Below are 25,159 nucleotides of genomic sequence, written 5' to 3' on the forward strand. Positions count from 1 at the left end.
ATGCAAAATTTTCAAGCCAAGCTAACATGCAGCGGCATTCACGTTCAATGCATCCATCAAAGACCGCTAATGAACCAATTGTTTGTGTGGACCCAAGGAAAGGGATTTACTTCACCACAAAAGACAACACTGGACAGAGAGCCCCTATTCATTTATGTAAATCGTATCAGTCGCAGATTATGGACTGTGAGGTGGAAACTTGTAGAGAGTTTATGTCAGTGGCCAATGCAAGTGCCTTGCCGGGAAAAGAATGTTTGCAATTGGAGAGAATTCGTTCTGCTCAACCCAGTGAGCTACCTCCAACACTGATTTCGTCATCTCTGGAAGACATGTTGGAGAAGAAGCTGCTAAGCACCAGCCGTGTAGATGAGTGCAAAGACACAAACAAGAGAACCTCTGAGGAGGGCGTCATCTCTGTGTATGCCGGGCCACTGAACGACGATGTGTGCACAGGTGCATGAGCATGTGGTACCTGTACCAGGTACAGCAACATCTCCTGAGAGGAACTGAAGAGTCACCTAATCAAAACGTGGAAGAAAGGGACCAAGTGGAGGGCGAAGACAATGACGGTGGCTGTAGTGAAGATATTCCACCTGTCTTCACAACTGGTGAAGTCATCCGTATGACGGAATACTTGTTTGAGAACAAGAGGATTCCCGAGACACTCTCCGAAAATCTCACAAAAGAAGAATGTGAGATACCAACAAAACTTGAACCAGAGGAGACCACCTGCCCCTATTGCCCAGGTCCTACACCACCAGAGCTCTCTGAAAGCCAACTGCTCACCAGGAGAGGGGTTATTTATGCGATCTTTACAGTGCATAAAGGTGTGTTTGTATGTTGATTTGGTAAGGTTATGTATGAAAAAGGAGATTGTGCTGCACACTGTATTAAAAGTATAATCTGTATTGCCGTCAAACAGCGACAAGCTTTTTGGAAAGCTTGATCATGGGTAGGGATGTCCCGATCCGATCACGTGATCGGGATCGGGGCCGATCACGTGATTTTCCGAAGATCGGGATCGAAAAAAAAAAAAAAAAAAAAAACGATTTTTTTTTTTTTTTTTTTTTTTTTACTTTTTTTTTTGTATTCAACAAACATGACCATGTTCACGTCTTAAACTCATACTGAGGCCTTAGTTTTGGTTTTAAATTGCATATCATCATTCATTTATTTATTGTCACAGAGCAGAAGAATTTTGCCAAAACAAACCAATAGTATCCAGCTGCAGAACGGCAGACCAGCCACAATCTCAGACCCAAATAATTTTTATTTAAATTTTTTTTATCCCAATTTCTCACATTACATTCACCCTGAATGTTGACGTTATCCAGGTGAAAAGTTAACTTCATAAATAATTTGATGTATAATTAAATCAAAGGAAATGCGTTTGGGTCTGAGAGTGTGGCTGGTCTGCTGTTCTGCAGCTGGATACTATTGGTTTGTTTTGGCAAAATTCTTCTGCTCTGTGTGACAATAAATAAATGAATGATGATATGCAATTTAAAACCAAAACTAAGGCCTCAGTATGAGTTTAAGACGTGAACATGGTCATGTTTGTTGAATAAAAAAAAATAATTTTTATTTTTTTTATCTGATCGGGAAATATCGGTATCGGTAGATACTCAAAATCACATGATCGGGATCGGATCGGGAGCAAAAAAACGTGATCGGGACATCCCTAATCATGGGGCAAGGACACACACAGATAGACAGACAGACATACACACACACAAACTATTTTGGCACGCCTACTTGAATCACAACTCATGAATCATTTGTCGGACCCTCATCATTGCTCTCAGCTGAGAGTTCCTAATGGCTAGCTCAGCCCCTATGCTTTAGCCCTGCTGCCTTTCTTAACTCATCAACCATTTGACCCATAGTGTTCGAGGGGTGTATGGAAATTACCACCAAGTAGAGCAGTCGTCTGGTAATCCAGAGGTTCGATTCACACTCCTTCCAGGCAGCTTGTCGAAGTGTCCTTGATCAAGACACTTACAGTAACCCCTAATTGCTCCCAATGAGCAGGTTGGCACCTTGCATGGTCTCCTCTGCCATCGTTGTGTGAAAGTGTGAGTGAATGGGTAAAATGTGCGTAAAATGTGCCATTTACCATTTAGATGTATATAGATCTTTTTAGACTTGTTGTTGTTATGATTATTGTACATATATATTTTTTCTATAGCACCTTTAAACTTACATTTTTATTGTTCATGTTAAATTCAAGTTTTTTTACTATTAAGTTGTACCAATATGGTGTAGAATAAATAGTAAGATTTAGTTATATTATAATAAAATAGAAATTAGATAGTATATAGAAGTATAATACAGAATAATACATTATATAAATTCATAGCTACGTGTGTGTGCGCGTGTGTGTGCGTGTGTGTGTGTGTGTGTGTGTGTGTGTGTGTGTGTGTGTGTGTGTGTGTGTGTGTGTGTGTGTGTGTGTGTGTGTGTGTGTGTGTGTGTGTGTGTGTGTGTGTGTGTGTGTGTGTGTGTGTGTGTGTGTGTGTGTGTGTGTGTGTGTGTGTGTGTGTGTGTGTGTGTGTGTGTGTGTGTAAATGAATGAACCTAAATATGTAGTTTGACTGATAGATACACAAAATGGGTTTATTTATGTTGATTTAATTTGGTTGTGTTGATGTTTCCATTTTTGCAAAATGGGTATATTCTGTTTGGTTTTACATAATAAGTCTATCGGTGTGTTGTGTGTGTGTAGGGGCAGGTATATAAGAATTTTTCTTCTTCCTGTTCCTTTCGGCCATGGGATTTGGTGAATTATATGAATATGAACTGTTGGACTGTGGTAATTCCATGTACGAATAAATAAATGATGATGAGTTGTCACCTGTCATTCCTTAAATACAAGTTTGTTACTATTAAGTTGTCACCTGGCATTCCTTAAAACGGCAAACATTTTCCTGAAGGAATTGTATGGGCTAGCAAGCTGGAAGTCATGAGATTACTTGAATGTAATTCAAGCATATATACCTTTAGGAGTTGAACATGAAGTAGTATTTTAACTTTGGGGTAGAATAAAGTTTTAGAAACATTTGGGATAAATACACCTGTTCCACCCCAGGTGAAAATCTGCATAAAATTTATACCTAGGTAAATGGAATATTGCTCCACTTCTACAAGGGCTATTTGCATATTATTGGTATCTAGGAACATCTATGGACCTCAATGAATGTATTCTCAGTGTCAGAAATATTGTGTCTATTACTAGGCTTGCTTAAATTGTGATGAAACAAAGGAAAATATGAATTATGATTTTTCTTTTCATCTTTGACAGTGAATAAAACCATGATAATAATGACCAAACTTAAAAAACCACTGAGCTCATTCAGTACCCTCTTGAGATCATGTGTACAAAAGATCTAAAGAAATTAATAAAGGGAAGATGATCAAACTGAAGGTTCTGTATATACAGTACTGAATTCTCCCATCCGGACCAATGCAATTTGAAATATTATTATAGAATATAGAATATATGCTTATACATTACCTTATTATAGCCAATTCGCACATTTATATATATATACATATAGTATCTTTCAAATGGCCGAGTTCAATTTGGATATAGTATCACCAGGCGTGCATAATAACAGATACTGATATTTACTGTAATCGACTGTACTATTTTTTTTTCGCCCACAGTGTAACCATTTTGAAACTAATTTCAGATCTTATTCTTCCTACATGGTAACAATAGTGTGGGGAAACTGACTGCGTTTCAATATTTGTCAAAAACGTTACCTTTTGTAGCTTATTATCACGAATCATAACAATTATTGACATAATTCATTCAGAACACTGAACTTTGAACCCCCATAGAACTTGCCAGGAAGTGTAGATCGGAGAAATTCCAACACTGGCAGATAGCTAGCGATTTCCTCTACAAAAGGGCAGCAGAAAAGCTTCAATTCCCATGGTTCAACATTTCCATTTCCGGTTCCGGGTCAAATTGCGATCGCAAATAGAAAACTTAAAATGATATAAGTACACTTTTAACCTATTGCTAAACTATTGCCAACCTAACGTTTTACATTCTACATGTATTTGTGACATAGTAGTGATAATAATACTTGAAAACGGTTGATTTTAAAATCACAAATTATTTTGCATCTTCATAAAAATATGACTATAATTTAATAAGGTCAAAAGGGGTCGGTACCGACCCTGTCGAGTGGAACAGGTTAAAGCTATTTGTGGGAATACACATAAAAAAATTTAAACAAAACAATGGAAAAACATGCAGAACTGATCGCTAATGCTGTCACATCCCTGATGAAGATGGACAGGAGCACTTGGATTGGCACGGTATTGTATTGGTGCGGACCCACCAATAATAATAATAATAATCACTGTCCTGCTACTGTTTAATCACTGTCCTGCACTGTCCTGCACCTGTTTAATCACTGTCCTGCTACTGTTTAATCACTGTGATGCACTGTCCTGCTACTGTTTAATCACTGTGATGCACTGTCCTGCTACTGTTTAATCACTGTGATGCACTGTCCTGTTACTGTAACCACTGTCCTGCTACTGTTTAATCACTGTGATGCACTGTCCTGCACTGTCCTGTTACTGTAACCACTGTCCTGCTACTGTTTAAACACTGTGATGCACTGTCCTGCTACTGTTTAATCACTGTGATGCACTGTCCTGCTACTGTTTAATCACTGTGATGCACTGTCCTGCTACTGTAACCACTGTCCTGCTACTGTTTAATCACTGTGATGCACTGTCCTGCTACTGTTTAATCACTGTGATGCACTGTCCTGCTACTGTTTAATCACTGTGATGCACTGTCCTGCACTGTCCTGTTACTGTAACCACTGTCCTGCTACTGTTTAATCACTGTGATGCACTGTCCTGCTACTGTTTAATCACTGTGATGCACTGTCCTGCTACTGTAACCACTGTCCTGCTACTGTAACCACTGTCCTGCTACTGTTTAATCACTGTGATGCACTGTCCTGCACTGTCCTGCTACTGTAACCACTGTCCTGCTACTGTTTAATCACTGTGATGCACTGTCCTGCACTGTCCTGTTACTGTAACCACTGTCCTGCTACTGTTTAATCACTGTGATGCACTGTCCTGCTACTGTTTAATCACTGTGATGCACTGTCCTGCTACTGTAACCACTGTCCTGCTACTGTTTAATCACTGTGATGCACTGTCCTGCACTGTCCTGTTACTGTAACCACTGTCCTGCTACTGTTTAATCACTGTGATGCACTGTCCTGCTACTGTTTAATCACTGTGATGCACTGTCCTGCTACTGTAACCACTGTCCTGCTACTGTAACCACTGTCCTGCTACTGTTTAATCACTGTGATGCACTGTCCTGCACTGTCCTGCTACTGTAACCACTGTCCTGCTACTGTTTAATCACTGTGATGCACTGTCCTGCTACTGTTTAATCACTGTCCTGCACTGTCCTGCACTGTCCTGCTACTGTAACCACTGTCCTGCTACTGTTTAATCACTGTCCTGCACTGTCCTGCACTGTCCTGCTACTGTAACCACTGTCCTGCTACTGTTTAATCACTGTGATGCACTGTCCTGCACTGTCCTGCTACTGTAACCACTGTCCTGCTACTGTTTAATCACTGTGATGCACTGTCCTGCTACTGTTTAATCACTGTCCTGCACTGTCCTGCACTGTCCTGCTACTGTAACCACTGTCCTGCTACTGTTTAATCACTGTCCTGCACTGTCCTGCACTGTCCTGCTACTGTAACCACTGTCCTGCTACTGTTTAATCACTGTGATGCACTGTCCTGCACTGTCCTGCTACTGTAACCACTGTCCTGCTACTGTTTAATCACTGTGATGCACTGTCCTGCTACTGTTTAATCACTGTGATGCACTGTCCTGCTACTGTAACCACTGTCCTGCTACTGTTTAATCACTGTGATGCACTGTCCTGCTACTGTTTAATCACTGTCCTGCACTGTCTTGCTACAGTTCAATCACTGTGATGCACTGTCCTGCACTGTCCTGCTACTGTTTAATCACTGCCCTGCACTGTCCTGCTACTGTTTTATCACTGTCCTGCACTGTCCTGCACAGTACAGGACACAAAATGATTTAAGGTGGAGAAGGTGGAGAAGGTAGAGAAGGTGGAGAATGTGGAGAAGGTAGAGAAGGTAGAGAAGGTGGAGAAGGTAGAGAAGGTGGAGAAGGTAGAGAAGGTGGAGAAGGTAGAGAAGGTGGATAAGGTAGAGAAGGTGGAGAAGGTGGAGAAGATAGAGAAGGTGGAGAAGGTAGAGAAGAGAGAAAAGGTAGAGATGGTGGAGAAGGTGGAGAAGAGAGAGAAGGTAGAGATGGTGGAGAAGGTAGAGAAGGTGGAGAAGGTAGAGAAGGTGGAGAAGGTGGAGAAGAGAGAGAAGGTAGAGATGGTGGAGAAGGTAGATAAGGTAGAGAAGGTGGAGAAGGTGGAGAAGGTAGAGAAGATAGAGAAGGTGGAGAAGGTAGAGAAGGTGGAGAAGGTAGAGAAGGTGGAGAAGGTAGAGAAGGTGGAGAAGGTGGAGAAGATAGAGAAGGTGGAGAAGGTAGAGAAGAGAGAGAAGGTAGAGATGGTGGAGAAGGTGGAGAAGAGAGAGAAGGTAGAGATGGTGGAGAAGGTAGAGAAGGTGGAGAAGGTAGAGAAGGTGGAGAAGAGAGAGAAGGTAGAGATGGTGGAGAAGTTAGAGAAGGTGGAGAAGGTAGAGAAGGTGGAGAAGGTGGAGAAGGTGGAGAAGGTAGAGAAGGTGGAGAAGGTAGAGAAGGTAGAGAAGGTGGAGAAGGTGGAGAAGGTAGAGAAGGTGGAGAAGGTGGAGAAGGTGGAGAAGGTGGAGAAGATGGAGAAGGTAGAGAAGGTGGAGAAGGTGGAGAAGGTGGAGAAGGTGGAGAAGATAGAGAAGGTAGAGATGGTGGAGAAGGTGGAGAAGGTAGAGAAGGTGGAGAAGGTAGAGAAGAGAGAGAAGGTAGAGAAGGTGGAGAAGGTAGAGAAGGTGGAGAAGGTAGAGAAGGTGGAGAAGGTGGAGAAGGTGGAGAAGGTGGAGAGGGTAGAGACGGAAGAGAAGGTGGAGAAGGTGGAGACGGAAGAGAAGGTGGAGAAGGTGGAGAAGGTGGAGAAGGTGGAGAAGGTAGAGAAGGTGGAGAAGGTAGATAAGATGGAGAAGGTAGATAAGATGGAGAAGGTAGAGAAGGTGGAGAAGGTAGAGAAGGTAGAGAAGGTGGAGAAGGTGGAGAAGGTGGAGAAGGTGGAGAAGGTGGAGAAGGTGGAGAAGGTGGAGAAGGTGGCGAAGGTAGAGAAGGTAGAGAAGGTGGAGAAGGTGGAGAAGGTGGAGAAGGTGGCGAAGGTAGAGAAGGTAGAGAAGGTGGAGAAGGTAGAGAAGGTAGAGAAGGTGGAGAAGGTGGAGAAGGTAGAGAAGGTGGAGAAGGTGGAGAAGGTGGAGAATATGGAGAAGGTAGAGAAGGTAGAGAAGGTAGAGAAGGTAGAGAAGGTAGAGAAGGTGGAGAAGGTAGAGAAGGTAGAGAAGGTGGAGAAGGTGCAGAAAGTGGAGAAGGTAGAGACTTTTGATGTTCTTTATTAAAACATGTCAACTAAAAACAACAGAGACACAAACATTTCACGGCATCTTCATAAAAACAACACACACACCCACACACTCACCTGCACACACACACACACACACACACACACACACACCCACACACACACACACATACACACGCACACACACACCCACAAACACCCCAACAAACCCCAAAAACGTCCTTCAGCACATAAAAACCACTTGACCTTCAAATGCATATGTTCAGCCCCTCCTCCCCCACAGTACACATTGCATTCCCCAATCCCCAAGCATTCACGAACGCATCAACATTATGTCTCAGTGAGAAATACATGAACTCTAATCTAAGGCGTGCAGAAATCATACCCCTCAGCATAGGCACTGATTCCGTAGGACCAACGCCCTTGATCATATTCCTACGGGTCAGCCAAATGGCTAACTTAGCCTGCCCGTAAACAAAGTTCAGTAAAACGCTCACAACCTTGTTACGTAATGAATATGTTTGGCCAAGGATGAAACTCTCCACACAGAACATCACCCCCAGCTTCACACACAACCCTTTTAGGAACCACAACACCCTATTAATCCTTTGACACTTTAGGAAAACATGGGTTACAGTCTCAGATACTCCGCAAAAGGGGCACCCATCACCCACCCCTGGATCCACCCAAGCCAGGAACCGATTCGTTGCCAACACCCCATGCGCTATCCTCCACTGTAGGTCCCCTGACCTCTTAGGCAGTGGCTGTTTGTAAAAAAACCTCCACCTAAAGCTAGCAGTGCTGCCATCACCCAGCACCCCCTGCCACTGATGCTGCCTGACGTCCTGCAGGGACCTGATGTTTCTGATCTTCATACATGTTATGTACAGGTAGAGAAGGTGAAGAAGGTGGAGAAGGTGGAGAAGGTGGAGAAGATAGAGAAGGTGGAGAAGGTAGAGAATAGAGAGAAGGTAGAGATGGTGGAGAAGGTGGAGAAGGTAGAGAGGGTGTAGAAGGTGGAGAAGGTAGATAAGGTAGAGAAGGTAGAGAGGGTGGAGAAGGTGGAGAAGGTAGAGAAGGTAGAGAAGGTGGAGAAGGTGGAGAAGATGGAGAAGATGGAGAAGGTGGAGAAGGTAGAGAAGGTGGAGAAGGTAGAGAAGGTAGAGAAGGTGGAGAAGGTGCAGAAGGTGGAGAAGGTAGAGAGGGTGGAGAAGGTGGAGAAGGTAGAGAAGGTAGAGAAGGTAGAGAGGGTGGAGAAGGTGGAGAAGGTAGAGAAGGTAGAGAAGGTAGATAGGTGGAGAACGTAGAGAAGGTAGAGAGGGTGGATAAGGTAGAGAGGGTGGAGAAGGTAGATAAAGTAGAGAAGGTAGAGAAGGTGGAGAAGGTAGAGAAGGTAGACAAGGTGGAGAAGGTGGAGAAGGTAGAGAAGGTAGAGAAGGTAGAGAAGGTGGAGACGGTGGAGAAGATGGAGAAGATGGAGAAGGTGGAGAAGGTAGAGAAGGTGGAGAAGGTGGAGAAGGTGGAGAAGGTAGAGAGGATGGAGAAGGTAGAGATGGTGGAGAAGGTAGAGAGGGTGGAGAAGGTAGAGAAGGTGGAGAAGGTAGAGAGGATGGAGAAGGTAGAGAAGGTGGAGAAGGTAGAGAGGGTGGAGAAGGTAGAGAAGGTAGATAGGTGGAGAACGTAGAGAAGGTAGAGAGGGTGGAGAAGGTAGAGAGGGTGGAGAAGGTAGAGAGGGTAGAGAAGGTAGAGAAGGTAGAGAAGGTAGAGAAGGTGGAGAAGGTAGAGAAGGTAGAGAAGGTGGAGAAGGTGGAGAAGGTAGAGAAGGTAGAGAAGGTAGAGAAGGTGGAGAAGGTGGAGAAGGTGGAGAAGATGGAGAAGGTGGAGAAGGTAGAGAAGGTGTTTAATCACTGTCCTGCACTGTCCTGCACTGTCCTGCTACTGTTTAATCACTGTGATGCACTGTCCTGCTACTGTTTAATCACTGTGATGCACTGTCCTGCACTGTCCTGCTACTGTTTAATCACTGTGATGCACTGTCCTGCACTGTCCTGCTACTGTTTAATCACTGTGATCCACTGTCCTGCACTGTCCTGCTACTGTTGAATCACTGTGATCCACTGGCCTGCTACTGTGTAATCACTGTGATGCACAGTACAGGACACAAAATGATTTAACTCTCGAAAGAGATGTTAGATGTAGAGAAGGTGGAGAAGGTAGAGAAGGTGGAGAAGGTGGAGAAGGTAGAGAAGGTAGAGAAGGTAGAGAAGGTGGAGAAGGTGCAGAAGGTGGAGAAGGTAGAGAGGGTGGAGAAGGTGGAGAAGGTAGAGAAGGTAGAGAAGGTAGAGAAGGTGGAGAAGGTGGAGAAGGTAGAGAGGGTAGAGAAGGTGGAGAAGGTGGAGAAGGTAGAGAAGAGAGAGAAGGTAGAGAAGGTGGAGAAGGTAGAGAAGGTGGAGAAGGTAAAGAGGGTGGAAAAGGTGGAGAAGGTGGAGAAGGTAGAGAAGGTGGAGAAGGTGGAGAAGGTAGAGAAGGTAGAGAAGGTAGAGAGGGTGGAGAAGGTGGAGAAGGTAGAGAAGGTAGAGAAGGTGGAGAAGGTGGAGAAGGTGCAGAAGGTGGAGAAGGTAGAGAGGGTGGAGAAGGTGGAGAAGGTAGAGAAGGTAGAGAAGGTAGAGAAGGTGGAGAAGGTGGAGAAGGTATAGAAGGTAGAGAAGGTGGAGAAGGTGGAGAAGGTAGAGAAGAGAGAGAAGGTAGAGAAGGTGGAGAAGGTAGAGAAGGTGGAGAAGGTAAAGAGGGTGGCAAAGGTGGAGAAGGTGGAGAAGGTAGAGAAGGTGGAGAAGGTGGAGAAGGTAGAGAAGGTAGAGAAGGTAGAGAGGGTGGAGAAGGTGGAGAAGGTAGAGAAGGTAGAGAAGGTGGAGAAGGTGGAGAAGATGGAGAAGATGGAGAAGGTGGAGAAGGTAGAGAAGGTGGAGAAGGTGGAGAAGGTGGAGAAGGTAGAGAGGATGGAGAAGGTAGAGAAGGTGGAGAAGGTAGAGAGGATGGAGAAGGTAGAGAAGGTGGAGAAGGTAGAGAGGGTGGAGAAGGTAGAGAAGGTAGATAGGTGGAGAGGGTAGAGAAGGTAGAGAGGGTGGAGAAGGTAGAGAGGGTGGAGAAGGTAGAGAGGGTGGAGAAGGTAGAGAAGGTAGAGAAGGTAGAGAAGGTGGAGAAGGTGGAGAAGGTAGAGAAGGTAGAGAAGGTGGAGAAGGTAGAGAAGGTCCTGCACTGTCCTGCTACTGTTTAATCACTGTCCTGCACTGTCCTGCTACTGTTTAATCACTGTCCTGCACTGTCCTGCACTGTCCTGCTACTGTTTAATCACTGTCCTGCTACTGTTTAATCACTGTGATGCACTGTCCTGCTACTGTTTAATCACTGTGATGCACTGTCCTGCACTGTCCTGCTACTGTTTAATCACTGTCCTGCACTGTCCTGCTACTGTTTAATCACTGTCCTGCTACTGTTTAATCACTGTCCTGCTACTGTTTAATCACTGTCCTGCACTGTCCTGCTACTGTTTAATTACTGTGATGCACTGTTAGGGTGACCAGATGCAAAAAGTCCAAAAGTGGGACAACAGTAAGATTTTGGTGGGACAAAGTGGGACAACAGTAAGATTTTGGTGGGACAAAGTGGGACAAAGTGGGACAGATAGATAATGTACATTTTTGTATTAGAATAACTGCCATGGTCTTCACTGAATAGATTTAAATCAAAGGTTAAAGGTTAAATCAAAATAAATACAAATTAAATACCACCTAACATCTGTTTTAAATATTCAAACGTCATCACTTGACAGGAATGTCTTGTGTTTGATATTCCCTGTTAACACAGAACTAGGGAAAACAGTGTAGTATAATACAAAAATAGTAATACAAATAAATTGTGTTTCTATATTAGAATAACTGCCATGGTCTTCACCGAATAGATTTAAATCAAAGGTTAAAGGTTACCACAGTCGGCTGACCTGTATGAATGGGAGTGTTGTACTGTGTGATAGACACTTGTTATCTCAGCTGCAGTGACCTTGTCCGTCTGGCTATCATTGTTTGGTTTAAAAAGAAACATATGTTTCTTTTTGGTGAGCCACTTTCAAGTGAGACTCACGTCCACTGTGGCGCTTCAAGTCGTATTCTCCTCCATGCGCAATTGAAAATGAACTATGACACAAAACACAGAAAGCCTGCTGCGGATTGCCTGCCATCTGCCTCACCCAGTCATGTGTCGTTTGCCAGTCTTGGTTGTAACTGCAGGTCCGTTTATTTTTACTGCTTTCCATCTTGAACTAGTTTGCTTGTAATGTTGTTGTGTTTTTTTTTACCAATCAGATTTGCGATATGAGGTAGCGTCACGACTCAGTCTCAGTCACGTCACAAGCAGGCAAGCAGCGCGCTAAAGTACTATAACCAATCAGAGCAATGTGTGTGGACAAGAGGCGGGTTGCTACGTTTACTGTCTGTAGGGAGGGGCTTTTAGACACATGTTTTTTTTGGCTTCGAAAAGAGGGACATCCTCTCAATATGAGGGACGCGGGACATTTGGTCAAATGGTGGGACAGTACAACCAAAAGGGGGACACCTGGTCACCCTATGCACTGTCCTGCACTGTCCTGCTACTGTTTAATCACTGTCCTGCACTGTCCTGCACTGGCCTGCTACTGTTTAATCACTGTGATGCACTGTCCTGCTACTGTCCTGCTACTGTTTAATCACTGTGATGCACTGTCCTGCTACTGTCCTGCTACTGTTTAATCACTGTGATGCACTGTCCTTCACTGTCCTGCTACTGTTCAATCACTGTCCTGCTACTGTTTAATCACTGTGATGCACTGTCCTGCACTGTCCTGCTACTGTTTAATCACTGTCCTGCACTGGCCTGCTACTGTTTAATCACTGTCCTGCACTGTCCTGCACTGTCCTGCTACTGTTTAATCACTGTCCTGCACTGTCCTGCTACTGTTTAATCACTGTGATGCACTGTCCTGCTACTGTTTCATCACTGTCCTGCACTGTCCTGCTACTGTTTAATCACTGTGATGCACTGTCCTGCTACTGTTTCATCACTGTCCTGCACTGTCCTGCACAGTACAGGACACAAAATGATTTAACTCTCGAAACTGGCCCCCGTAAATGTCCAAACCCCCCCTCCCACCCCCTCCTAATGTACAGTTTACTCCCCCTTGTATGTATATATTTTCTGTAAGGATCTCTGTTTAAGAGTACTGTATATTTGCATATCTTGTATGTCACAAATGTAACAGTACTGTATACCTGTATGTCATGTATGTCAGAAATTTCATGATATCTGTATGTTGCGTATCTCATTAATGTCATTATGAATTGAAAATGGGGGACCCTGATGTAAACTGGTTTGCATCCCCTTAACAATTGTGTGTATTGAGCCGTACTGTATTGTACCCATTCTGCAATCTGTTAATAAAGTTTTCAATCAATCAATCAATCAATCAATCAATCAATCAATCAATCAATCAATCACTGAGGTAGAAAGTTATTGCTCATGATTTAGGCAGTGGCGACACCTGGTGGATAGTCTTGGTGAGAGAATAGTAACTTTTATGTGATAGTAGTACAAACATGGAAACAAATCACATCATCTCATAGTAGTAAGAGTTTGGGGTCCAATATTAGTTTAGATTATGAGGAAGGCAGTGTATCTCCAGAAATAGAAAAACAACCCTTGCATTCAGTTAATCCTGTGTGTGTGTGTGAGTGTGTGTGTGCGTGCACACGTGTGTGTCAAACCTGCTTACCTTTATACTCTGCAAGAAATGACATGCACATCATTGTCATTTATTGTTATTGTTTTAATAATTGTCATTATTTATTTATTGAAGTGTTTTTTGTTGTTGTTGGTCTTGTTGTTGTTTACACCACAAAAGTATTCTGCAAGCCACCAATTACTTATTGTCTGGAAGGAACTGAGCTACAGCAAGCTACTCTCAAGAGAAATATAGATTGGTTATCGAAAGCTACTTCTTAGTAGCTCAAAAGTAGTTCAAATTACTTTATAAATAGTTATTTATCAAATACACATGACATGTAATACCAAATTATACCAAAGTTAAATACAGTCACAAGACTGCACAATATACCATTCAAATTGAGTTTATTACAAAGTGCACATTTCTCACTTTAATAACTTCCTACCAGTCAGACATGAAACAATACCAAATAACCCTATCTGGGTTCCTAAAAAGGCAAGGAATGTTAATTGTTAAAATAGTCAACAAACATGTTGAACTTGCACCTTTTTAGACATTTTACCGACTTAATCACAACAATGTGTGAACAATGGGCCTGTCGGCTGAGTTGTCAGAGCAGACTCTTTTTTATACGACACATGAGAAAGTTCCCGTTCCTTTCCTTCCCATATTTCTAGTAATTACCTCCAACTCAAAATAGCAAACATGTATGCACATTTGAATTTAGTTGAACTACCAGCAAGCTAGAACTAAATGTAATTAAACTACTAGATTATCTTATAAATTATAATTAACATAATCATCATAATGATATAGTTGGAACACATTCTGTGTAGAGAATGTTTCACAGTGGTTTAAAGTGGTGTGATCATTTTATTAGCCCTTAATTAAATGAGAGGGCTATAAAACATTGTTGAACAGACAATGAATGATTGTTGTGATAATTTCATTAATTAGCCTAGCTCTTGCACTACAAGTAGACAGAGCGTAATCAGCAGTCATTCCATGGTCTGCTGTATAAGCACATCACACAGATCATACTACTGATGGTTACGCTGCATGGCGGTGCAGTGGTTAGCAGTGTTGCCTCGCAGCAAGAAGGTCATGGGTTCGAAACCCCGGTGGAAGGCCTTTCTGTGTGGAGTTTCCATGTTCTCTGAGTTCTGTGTGGATTTGCTCTGGGAATTCTGGTTTCTTAATTTAATCCTAACGGTTTGGGATGGGTCAAATCAGATCAGAGGACAAATCCTGGTGTATGTAAAAATGTGCTTGATAAATAAAGATAACGTCAAAACACACTCAATAATAACGTGAAACACAAGCTTTGAAAAATGAATGACTAAAAGGCAAACAATGATCATAAAAATAAATGTTTTAATGGACATTGTTATTATGATCATAGGGAAGCATTGCACTCGGTTAAAAAACTGGAATGTCTGTTGTAAAGAAGGAGAGAGAGAGAAAATAAAGAAAAAAAACAGACATACTGTAGCATCTCAAGGCTCCTTGAAGAACACCTTTTAGCTTAAAGCTTAACCGTACGACTATGAAGCAAATCCTGGGTGTTGTGTTGTTGGTTCACTTCTCTGTTAGTAGCCGTCAAGTGCATGATATTGCAAAATCCCTGTACATGCGTCTTTGTGTTTGTGTGTGTGTTGTGTGTAATTTGCATCTAAGGCACTGCTGCATCAGTAAACCTGAAAGCTAGGGCACTGTGGCACCAAGTGACTCAAAGTCAGCCAGTGGGAAGGGGGAAGGGGGGGGGGGCATTTGACCAGTGGGGTGAGGGAGGGAGTCTAGACGATCTCTACACTCTTGATGCGGACCTCTCCGATGAAGCTCATATGCTGGTACTTCTCGGCTCCCAGGCGGTTAGGGAAGTGGATCTCGGAGTCGTCCGACAGAGTGACCAGGAACTCCTCAGGGCTGAGCTTGATGGTAAACTGGGGATGAGAGATGGAGAGAGGGAGGGCCATGAGGAGAAGGAGAGAGATAAGGGAGGAGGGGAAGGGATGAAGGAAAGAGGGAGAGAGATTGCCTTCCATCAGAAACTACCTTCGGTGTGCCCTCGTGCAAGGCACGTAACATCGAGACTGCTCTCCAGTGGAGATGCAGTGGAGGGATCACATGCGCTTGGTGGAATTACTTGTGGTGTACTGACATAAAGCTACCACTAGAGGTCACTCATAGTAGGGAGGAATAGCACACCAACATGCATAGAGTGGCACTGATACTCAAACAATACATAGGCCTTCTTATTATTGGCATACCAGTATGTACTGTCACTCACTCACTCACTCACACTCACTCACTCACTCACTCACTCAATCACTCACTCACTCACTCACTCACTCACTCACTCACTCACTCACTCACTCACTCACTCACTCACTCACTCACTCACTCACTCACTCACTCACTCACTCACTCACTCACCTTGAACTCCTCTCCGTGGTTGAAAGGGAAGCCCCCCTCACGGTGCTCCGCACACCAGCTGCCTCCCTCGAAGGAGTTGCACACTATGGCCCTCTCGTCTCCGTGAGCCTCGAAGCGGGCGTTCATATGCATGCCGATGTCCTTGTCGTCAGGTCCGATGTTCACGGTAAACCTACAACACAGAAAATATTTAGCCTATACCTTCACAGAAGAGCTTGGTACCCTTTATGTTTTCAAACAGCATAATTACAGCATAACTTGTCTAACTTGTGCAATTATTGACTGTTGCCAATAGTTGGAGAGCTAACGGCTAGAGAACTTGAGAACTGTTAGGACTCTTAATACTAAACACTGCATGTACTCTGGTGCAGTGTGCTACTACGTCATGTACCATGAATACTATTATCACTATTATTACCATATTCTACTATTATTACTATGTTCTATGTTCTATTATTACTATTGCTATTATTATCGTTTATGTCTGTACCCCCCCCCCCCCCCCATGCTGCTATGACACCTGAATTTCCACAAGGGGATTAATAAAGGAACACTTGACTTGACTCTATTCATGTTGACTTTTATTCATGTTCTCTGTCATCTTGCTTTTTCACTTCGTTAGCATTTTTCTAAGAGCCGCAACAGAAGTATGGCAACATCCTCTTTGCAACAGGAAGAAACACTTTAGCCTCATCGCTGCAATTTTATCAGGACTCTTTTATCAGGTCTTATTAAATAAATAAGGCAATTATAACAATATCAATATTGACAATGATAATTTTTTTAAATAATACATGTAGAAGCTTTACATCTAACATTAGATCCACCATTAGATCCACTATTAAATCCACTGATTACTATTCTGGTAATCAGAAGATTCCCGTTCTGCTCCTCCCGGCAGCAGTGTCCTTGAGCCGATGAGCAGGTTGGCACCTTGCATGGTCGCCTCGGCCATCGGTGTGTGAATGTGAGTGAATGTGAGGCACAAGTTGTAAAGCACTTTGGATAAAAGCGATATATAAATGGATTCAATTTCTATTCCAATATTAAATGAAGGGGTGTTCCACAACATCTAGAGAAATCACTTTTAGTGTGACTTTGATGTTGGCATATAACATTTTCTGTCAACACATATTACTGTATACAGTACTTTATGAGACAGCTTCAACTGTACTGTAGGTTACTCACTGTTTCGCATCAGGCTTGGGGACTCCAATGACAGTCAGAGTCTGTCCTACCTTGAAGGTCATGTTCTTTATAACCATTGCCTATGAGAGAGAAAGAGAGAGGGGGGGAGGATATGATAATAAGATGCATATAGAAATGTACATACATGTACGACCATAACTTTTCCTCCAATGCATTATAGTCCATGGTTTCAAGAGCCAGATTGGACAATCAATAATAATAAAACTAGCCTATAATAATTTTGGTGCAGTGTTTTACTTTAGATTTCCAATCAGGCTTGAGTTTGTTAAGTTAAGTTGTTGCTACAGTATAGCAGCTTTGGACACATCCAGAAGCAGAGGTAGCTTCATCCTTTATACCTTCTCCTATCCCCAATCCCCACCCCGCCCATCCCAATGATAAAACATCTGCTTCCAATTCAACTCGCTTCATCACGGTCACAGATGCTCCAGTCCCAGATTTTTTCCCGCTCCGGTTTTTGGCAGGAGGGAGGCCAGAAATGATGGGGGAAGGCTGTTGTTAAACTGAGTCACTGTTTCCCCTGTGCTATAGTGGAGAGCCGGAACAGAGAGTGAACAGGAAAAAAAGAAAAAGCTGAGCGCAGCACAAAGCCACTCTGCCAGGCCACTAGTACTGTGTGCGTGGCAGGGATACTGTATATGGATTTAAAATGGAAATTGGAAATCATGACAATTACATTTGAGCAGTGTTTAATTTAGTTGTTGAACACAGACCGCCATTGTTTGCCATTTTTGTCGGTGTGTCAAGAGTATGGGGGGATGTTAATAGTCACCACTGGCAACTGCCTCCAATAATTACCCCAACAGTCCTTTGGCTGTATGACAGCTCGCTTAAGAGGTGGTTAAACGTTTCAGATGAAAGGGTCGGGACTCGGTAGCCCTCGACATGAGATAAATGTAATTCTGGGCATACAAAATGCAAAACAGTTTGACACTAAAGGTCCCATATTGTGAAAAACTCACTTTTTCAGTGCTTGTGTGCATATACATTTGGGTCTCTGATGGGCCTACTAACACGCAAACTGTGACCCAGTCAAATTTTGCATCCCAGCCCGTATTCAGAAACTGTGCTTTTAAACGAGTCGTTTGGAATTCCGTCTGTATGTGATGTCACGTGGAAAAGCTCATTGCAATGTGTGGGTCTGACTCATGTGTGGGTGTGAAAGATGCGCGTGGACAGAAATGGTGGCTTGCTCGTAAACGTTCTTACGTTTGACCTAAAGTTGAACCTAAAATATGTTTCTGACAATTTTTTTTGCTGTACCTTGGATATGATATTGCTGGATTTTGAGTCATATTTGATCTACTAGTTTGACAGCTTGATCTGAATTTCATTAGAGATGTAGGCCTACAGCATTGCTAGACAACACAATTATCATATTATTTGTATGATCAAGGCAGCTCATTCGTTACAGACACAGAAACAGCCCGTAGAGAACAGGACTGAAACAGAGGGGTATGGAAGCTGCTAGAACGCATACTAATTTCTCAGCAAAGAAACGTGTTTAGGGGACCTCAAAGACCTGTTTAACTTGTTGAAATGGACTCCAATGTGGGACCTTTAAAAGTGACCATGGTCTCAATTGCGTTGGTTTATCATTTGAGCCTACAAGTATTAAAGTCTCAACATTTGCATTGGAAGTGGTTTGTCATCTGCAGAATGTATAGTTAGTAATCAATGCCTTTCAACGGTGGTTTCGGGATTCTATAAGCTATAGCCTGGTTTATCACAAAACAAGACTTGCTTTAAGGCATGCAAACAGTTTTTAGTGATTGTTATAGCTGATGAGAAAAATCCTAGCAGATTTGTTAACAATCTTAAGCAATAAGGAACCATTCCAGCTTACACTAGCAATTGTATTTACTTCCAAAAATCTTAGTAAGAGTGAGCAATGAAACAGGAAGGGAGATAAATGTTGCCTTGATGTGCACAAGCACTGCTAATAGGGCTGCTGGCATTTTCTCAAATACTATAACACGGGTGTAGAACCTCTAGGGAGAGACATGTATAACATAGGCTTCTTAAAATAAACCCCAATCAAGTATTAACGCTGAAGTATTAAGTCTGGCAACAGAGCTATACACAGACACATTCCAGGCCTTTGACACACTGTGTTGAAATAGTAGAACAATATTAGAGATTTGCTGGCAGAACCTGAGAGGCTAAATGTGGCCTGAGAGGGGGAGAGTAGAAAGAGTCAGACAGAGGAGAAAGAGTTTTACATTTAAGCTATACTTAATTATCTCCTTGGGATCATTTTCCTTTTAACCCATCCTAACTATTTAGGAGCAGTGGGCAGCCACAGTGCAGCGCCCGGGGACCAACTACAGTTCTAATGCAGCACCTTGGTCAAGGACAATGGCAGGATTATGTACCTATAGCATGCATGTATTCTGCAAACACAGGGAATAAACGCGGAAAGGGCGCCTGCTGGGGTTTGAAACCCAGGACCTTCTTGCTGAGAGGGAGCAGCGCTAACCACTGCCCCACCATGCTGCCGAGGAAGAGGGAGAGAAGAAAGAGAAAGAGGAACAGCAGCCCTGAGAGGGAACCCTTAGAATGAAAGGGAGTGGGAGAGAATGAACGGGTAGGAAAAGTGATAGTGACATGGGGCGAATTCTTTCCATGTTAGTCCAACTGTATACTCTGTGCATAGCAGCGGTTTGGGGCCGGCCTTCATGGGGTTGGGGTTGGGGTTGGGGTTGGGCTGGGCTTGGCCGCTATCCTCCATCCGCCTATAGACACTGCAGTAAGACGGAATCCCCATCTGGGTGTCACATGCCAAAATATCCGCCCCCATCACCACCACCACCGACAGAGAGACTATAGCGACAGCTGCAGAGAAAGGCAGCTGCTAGATATGCACTTGAATGCAAGTGTGAATTGGTTTATTCCCCATACTGTATGTAACAATGTAATTACACAGTTTAGTCTGTATAAGAATAGAGCTGATCCATTTTGCATGAAAGATTGATATAGGTCTTAGAGAATAGATATTGATTGATTGAATGAATGAATGAATGAATGAATGAATGAATGAATGAATGAATTAATGAATTAATGATTTAATTAATTAATTCATTGTAAAATCTGCAATTATTAAAATCGATCAAATAAAAGTTAAACGTCTAATGGAACTACTTTCTGATGCAGGGATACAGCAGGCGTATTGCTGTGAAAAAGTTCCCACATAGAAAGCAAAATTCAACACCACAATCTATCCCTGATAAGGTGAAATTGAAACCCTTAAGAGGCGTTTGCCCTACAGCTGCCCTTCTAGCCTTCGGACAATGACTTTATTTAATTATATCCCGTAATATGATTTAAGCCTGCTGCCCTCTAGATCTACCCATGCACGTGTTTACCTCAGTAACTAGAAAACAGCCAAATCAATACAGGGCCTTTATTGTTTTCTGCCAGGACAGTGATTTGGCTGTTTTCTAGGACATCATTATTAGGCCAAAGAGAGCTAAACGCTGTTCATGCCCAGTACTTATTGTTGAGATTGAAGAGCCTATTAGATAAAATAGACTGGTTCCAGGTGTTACTGAGGAGGTGAATGCAGGGTAATGCATCTATAAAGAGCGTTGAAATAATAGTAATTTAAGCTAGTGTTTTAACACTTTGAAGGTGCACATCAACTGTGGTCTAAAAGCTAAAAACACAGATATAATGGAAATGAGAATACCATATAGGGTAATTCAAGTGGAGAATGTGTCAGTTCAGTTGTAAGATATGCCCACCTTTATTTGCTGTTCAGAGTAAATGTTTTGACCATAAAAGGGCATCACGAATAATACAGAACAAAACAAATCCAAAGAACATGCTTTGTTTGGTTATAGGTTAAACTAATGTCAAAATGTATTTCGAAATATCTAATTCAGCTGGCATATAAGAAACAGCGGACAATTTCATTAGAAATGAACTTGAATGGAAAGTTGTCCTGTCATAAAAGAATAGAGCGCAAAAGCAATGCAGTACAGTAGTTGTAACTTGTCTCCTAATGTACTTACGGTCATCTTGACTGCGATTCCTGTCAAATAGCCTATACCCAAGGAGAACAGAGATCGTAGGTGCGGTCGGAGTCTGGTGCCGTAATGTAATCATGCGGTAGCATTTATAGGCAAGTAAGTGTGCGTCTTCTATTTGAGTGACGTCTTGAGCAGCCAATAGGATCTTGGCAAATTAGCAGAGGCTGTTCAGTGACGTAATATTATAGAAGTAGGCTTAAATAACGGATTTGGCACCTAAGAGAAGAAGACTATTAAACTAATTGAGGTAAATATAGTTACTGATAGATTATTTTGACGTTGGACCATTATAATATTAGTAGGCTACAACATTGTAGCTGAATTAGTCAGACTGCAAGAGGAAAGGACCACAAGGCCAGAGGCCAGGCAGATAAAAATAGAAGCCACTATGTTGCCCAGGAGACGGCAAAATATTTGGCATGCAGGCTGATACACTTCAAACGACTCAAATCGCGGGTTTTGGTTATATGTCTGCCTTCGAATTTACTTTGGTTTGGAAATAAAGCTAATGGAATTCTGAGATGGTCTGACTCAACAGAGCCACGTGAGGAAACTTTCACATGACAACACATAATGCCTGCTGTGACTCAAACAGGAGATAACGAAGAAAAGAAAATGCAACGTATTGACACTATATTAGGTATAGGCCTATAACAACATGTCATTAAATATCCCCAATACATGTACTTTTGCCTATTATCCAACTGCCTTGGTGGGAGTAGCCTTTATTTATTTACAATTAGTATTAGCTGATGTGTAGGGGCATGTGTGATGGGGGTGTGAGAATTCTCTGAGGGGAATGAAGAGGTGTGAACATAGTTTATTATTGGGTCTGTGGGTGTCGGGCAGGACCAGAGAGCAGAATAATTGATAGCGTATCACGGCAATGGGTCTGTTTATCAATTTGTTTTAATCAACATGAACTCACCCCACACCACTGTCATGTACAGTTACAAAAGGGCCACATGTAGGCTATACAGTATGTGCTCACACATATGGGTATATGCACAAATCACGCAAGTACACACACACACACACACGCATGCACGCACGCACGCACGCACGCGCGCACACACACACACACACACACACGCGCACACACACACACACACACACACACATACACACACACACACACTCATGATCCATGTACTTCTTTAAACAGTGTGTTGCAGCCATTAACCCTTTAACTACCACACTACCAAATGGTTAACCCTTTCACTGCGACAATACAGACGGTTAACCCTTTCACTGCCACACGACAAATGCTTAACCCTTCCACTACCACACAACAGACGGTTAACCATCTGTAGTGTGGTAGTGAAAGGTTAACCATCTGTAGTGTGGTAGTGAAAGGTTAACCATCTGTAGTGTGGTAGTGAAAGGTTAACCATCTGTAATGTGGTAGTGAAAGGTTAACCTTCTGTAGTGTGGTAGTGAAAGGTTAACCATCTGTAATGTGGTAGTGAAAGGTTAACCATCTGTAGTGTGGTAGTGAAAGGTTAACCATCTGTAATGTGGTAGTGAAAGGTTAACCTTCTGTAGTGTGGTAGTGAAAGGTTAACCTTCTGTAGTGTGGTAGTGAAAGGTTAACCATCTGTAGTGTGGTAGTGAAAGGTTAAACTTCTGTAGTGTGGTAGTGAAAGGTTAAACTTCTGTAGTGTGGTAGTGAAAGGTTAACCTTCTGTAGTGTGGTAGTGAAAGGTTAAACTTCTGTAGTGTGGTAGTGAAAGGTTAACCTTCTGTAGTGTGGTAGTGAAAGGTTAAACTTCTGTAGTGTGGTAGTGAAAGGTTAAACTTCTGTAGTGTGGTAGTGAAAGGTTAAACTTCTGTAATGTGGTAGTGAAAGGTTAAACTTCTGTAGTGTGGTAGTGAAAGGTTAAACTTCTGTAGTGTGGTAGTGAAAGGTTAAACTTCTGTAGTGTGGTAGTGAAAGGTTAAACTTCTGTAATGTGGTAGTGAAAGGTTAAACTTCTGTAGTGTGGTAGTGAAAGGTTAAACTTCTGTAGTGTGGTAGTGAAAGGTTAAACTTCTGTAGTGTGGTAGTGAAAGGTTAAACTTCTGTAGTGTGGTAGTGAAAGGTTAAACTTCTGTAGTGTGGTAGTGAAAGGGTTTGATGCTGGTTTTCAGAAGCAGGTCAAAGGGAATATAGTTACAAATGTAACAACGGCTCTGATAGAACAAGAGATGACATTCACCAAGTATAGATTAGATTGGATTCAAATGTATGGTCGTCATATAACACAAGTATAGTAGGCCTACAATGAAAAAAAAGTTGGCATCTAATTAGAGGGTGATGTGTTGGGTGGTTTTCACTACCCTCTGCAGTGCTTTCTGGTCCGAGGCAGTGCAGTTGCCGTACCAGACTGTGATGTAGTTAGTGAGTATGCTTTCTATGGTGCACCGGTAGAAGTTCACCAGAATCAGAGGAGGCTTTCCTCAGTCTCCTCAGGAAGAAGACACACTGGTGAGATGTTCTTGATCAGTGTCGAGGTGTTGAGGGTCCAAGAGAGACTCCTCGGAGATATGGACACCCAGAAATTTTAAGCTGGAGACACGTTCGACCTCCGTCCCATTGATATTGATGGGGGCATGTGTGCCAGCTCTGGTATTCCTGAAGTCCACAATGAGCTCCTTGGTTTTCTTGGTGTTGAGGACGAGGTTGTTGTCGGTGCACCTCACCGCCAGGTGCTGGACCTCCTCCCTGTAGGCAGACTCATCGTTTTTGATGAGGCCCACCACCGTTGTGTCGTCTGCAAACTTGATAATGGTGTCGGTGCCATGTATAGGAGTGCAGTCGTGGGTGAAGAGGGAGCGGAGGAGAGGACTCAGGCTGCGGTGTTCAGGCTGAGGGTGGAGGAGGTGAGACCTTTTAACCAAACATACTGTGGTCTGTTGGTTAGGAAGTATCCAGATGAGTTTGGAGGGGATGAGGGTGTTGAACCCTGAGCTGAAGTCGATGAACAGCATTCTCACATGGGTGTTGCTGTCATTCAGGTGGGAGAGGGCAGAATGTAGCGCTGGGGAGATGGCATGCTCCTGTTCTCACGGTATAGGCAATTTGGTATTCATCCAGTAACTGGTGAAAGGCCAGGTTTGAGATGAGCCAGGACCAGCTTCTCAAAGCACTTCATGTGCAACAGGGCGGAAGTCATTAAGGCTCGCTGCAGAGGAGTGTTTAGGCATTGGCATGATGGAGTTGTTCTTGAAGCACGCTGGGACAACTGCCTGGTCTAGTGACAGATGTGAAGATGTCAGTTAACACCTCGGTCAGCTGCTCAGCACAATTCCTGAGAACACGGCCGGAGATACCATCAGGGCCAGCTGCCTTACGTGCATTAGTCCTGCTCAGGTGGGGGAGAGGGTGAGGGGTTGGAGGCTAGCAGGGAGAGCAGTCTTGATGGTCGCCTCCTGGTTGTCTCTCTCAAAGCGAGCATGAAGTTTATTGAGCTCGTCAGGGAGGGAGGGGTAAGTAGTCGAGGGAGAGTTGTTGGTGGGTTTATAATCTGCATGGCCTGGATGCTCAGACACATGCGTTAGGGGTCAGAGTTGTTGAAGTGCTCTTCATTCCTGAGCTTGTGGCTCTGCTTGGCCCACTTGAGGTTAGCCCTGGCTGTGCAGTATAGGCCTACTGTAAGCATCACCAGATCTAAAAGTTTAAATGGTTTCACAGCTGCATTTGTACCAAGATGGCTCTGATTTATGATATTGTTTGTTGGCAGAGAATGCTACTTGGATCAAAAGTTCAATATTAATTAAAATGTTGTAATATACGTGTGCACGCGCACATGCACACACACACACTACACATCTCTCCCCCTCTCTACATTTAATGAATCATTTAGCTGATGCTTGTATCCAAAGCGACTTACAAATTGTGTACAACAAGTCAGCAGGATATGGGTAAGTATAGTAGGGCTGTCCCTGACTAAGGATTTGGATGGTCGACTACAGTATGATTGGCCAAAATTTGCCGTGAGTCGACTATTGGTTGACTAAAAAAAATATATATAATATTTTTAATATTTTTATTTTATTTTTTATTTTATTTTTTTTATCATTCCATTTGGGCTGTGGGGGGTGCTCAATGTCTGAAGGAGTCGACTGAAGGCTTCTTGTCCTCTGCAAAAGCATGCAATTGGTCCACTGATGGATACATCTTCATATTTG

At 43.0% G+C, this 25,159-nt stretch overlaps 1 protein-coding gene across 1 annotated transcript; it reads right to left on the bottom strand.

The window, feature by feature from the left end:
• Nucleotides 1-14,667: 14,667 nt before the first annotated feature.
• On the bottom strand, nt 14,668-21,109 carry lgals2a (lectin, galactoside-binding, soluble, 2a). Its single transcript, XM_084329429.1, has 4 exons — nt 20,972-21,109; nt 16,938-17,017; nt 15,750-15,921; nt 14,668-15,256 (listed from the first exon to the last, which is right to left on the bottom strand). Exons 1-4 carry the CDS (start codon nt 20,975-20,977, stop codon nt 15,110-15,112), a joined length of 405 nt encoding a protein of 134 aa, XP_084185555.1. The 5' UTR covers nt 20,978-21,109; the 3' UTR covers nt 14,668-15,109.
• Nucleotides 21,110-25,159: the final 4,050 nt, after the last annotated feature.

The sequence above is a fragment of the Notolepis coatsorum genome (genome assembly GCF_963971535.1).
Source record: "Notolepis coatsorum genome assembly, chromosome: 14".
Lineage (NCBI taxonomy): Eukaryota > Metazoa > Chordata > Actinopteri > Aulopiformes > Paralepididae > Notolepis > Notolepis coatsorum.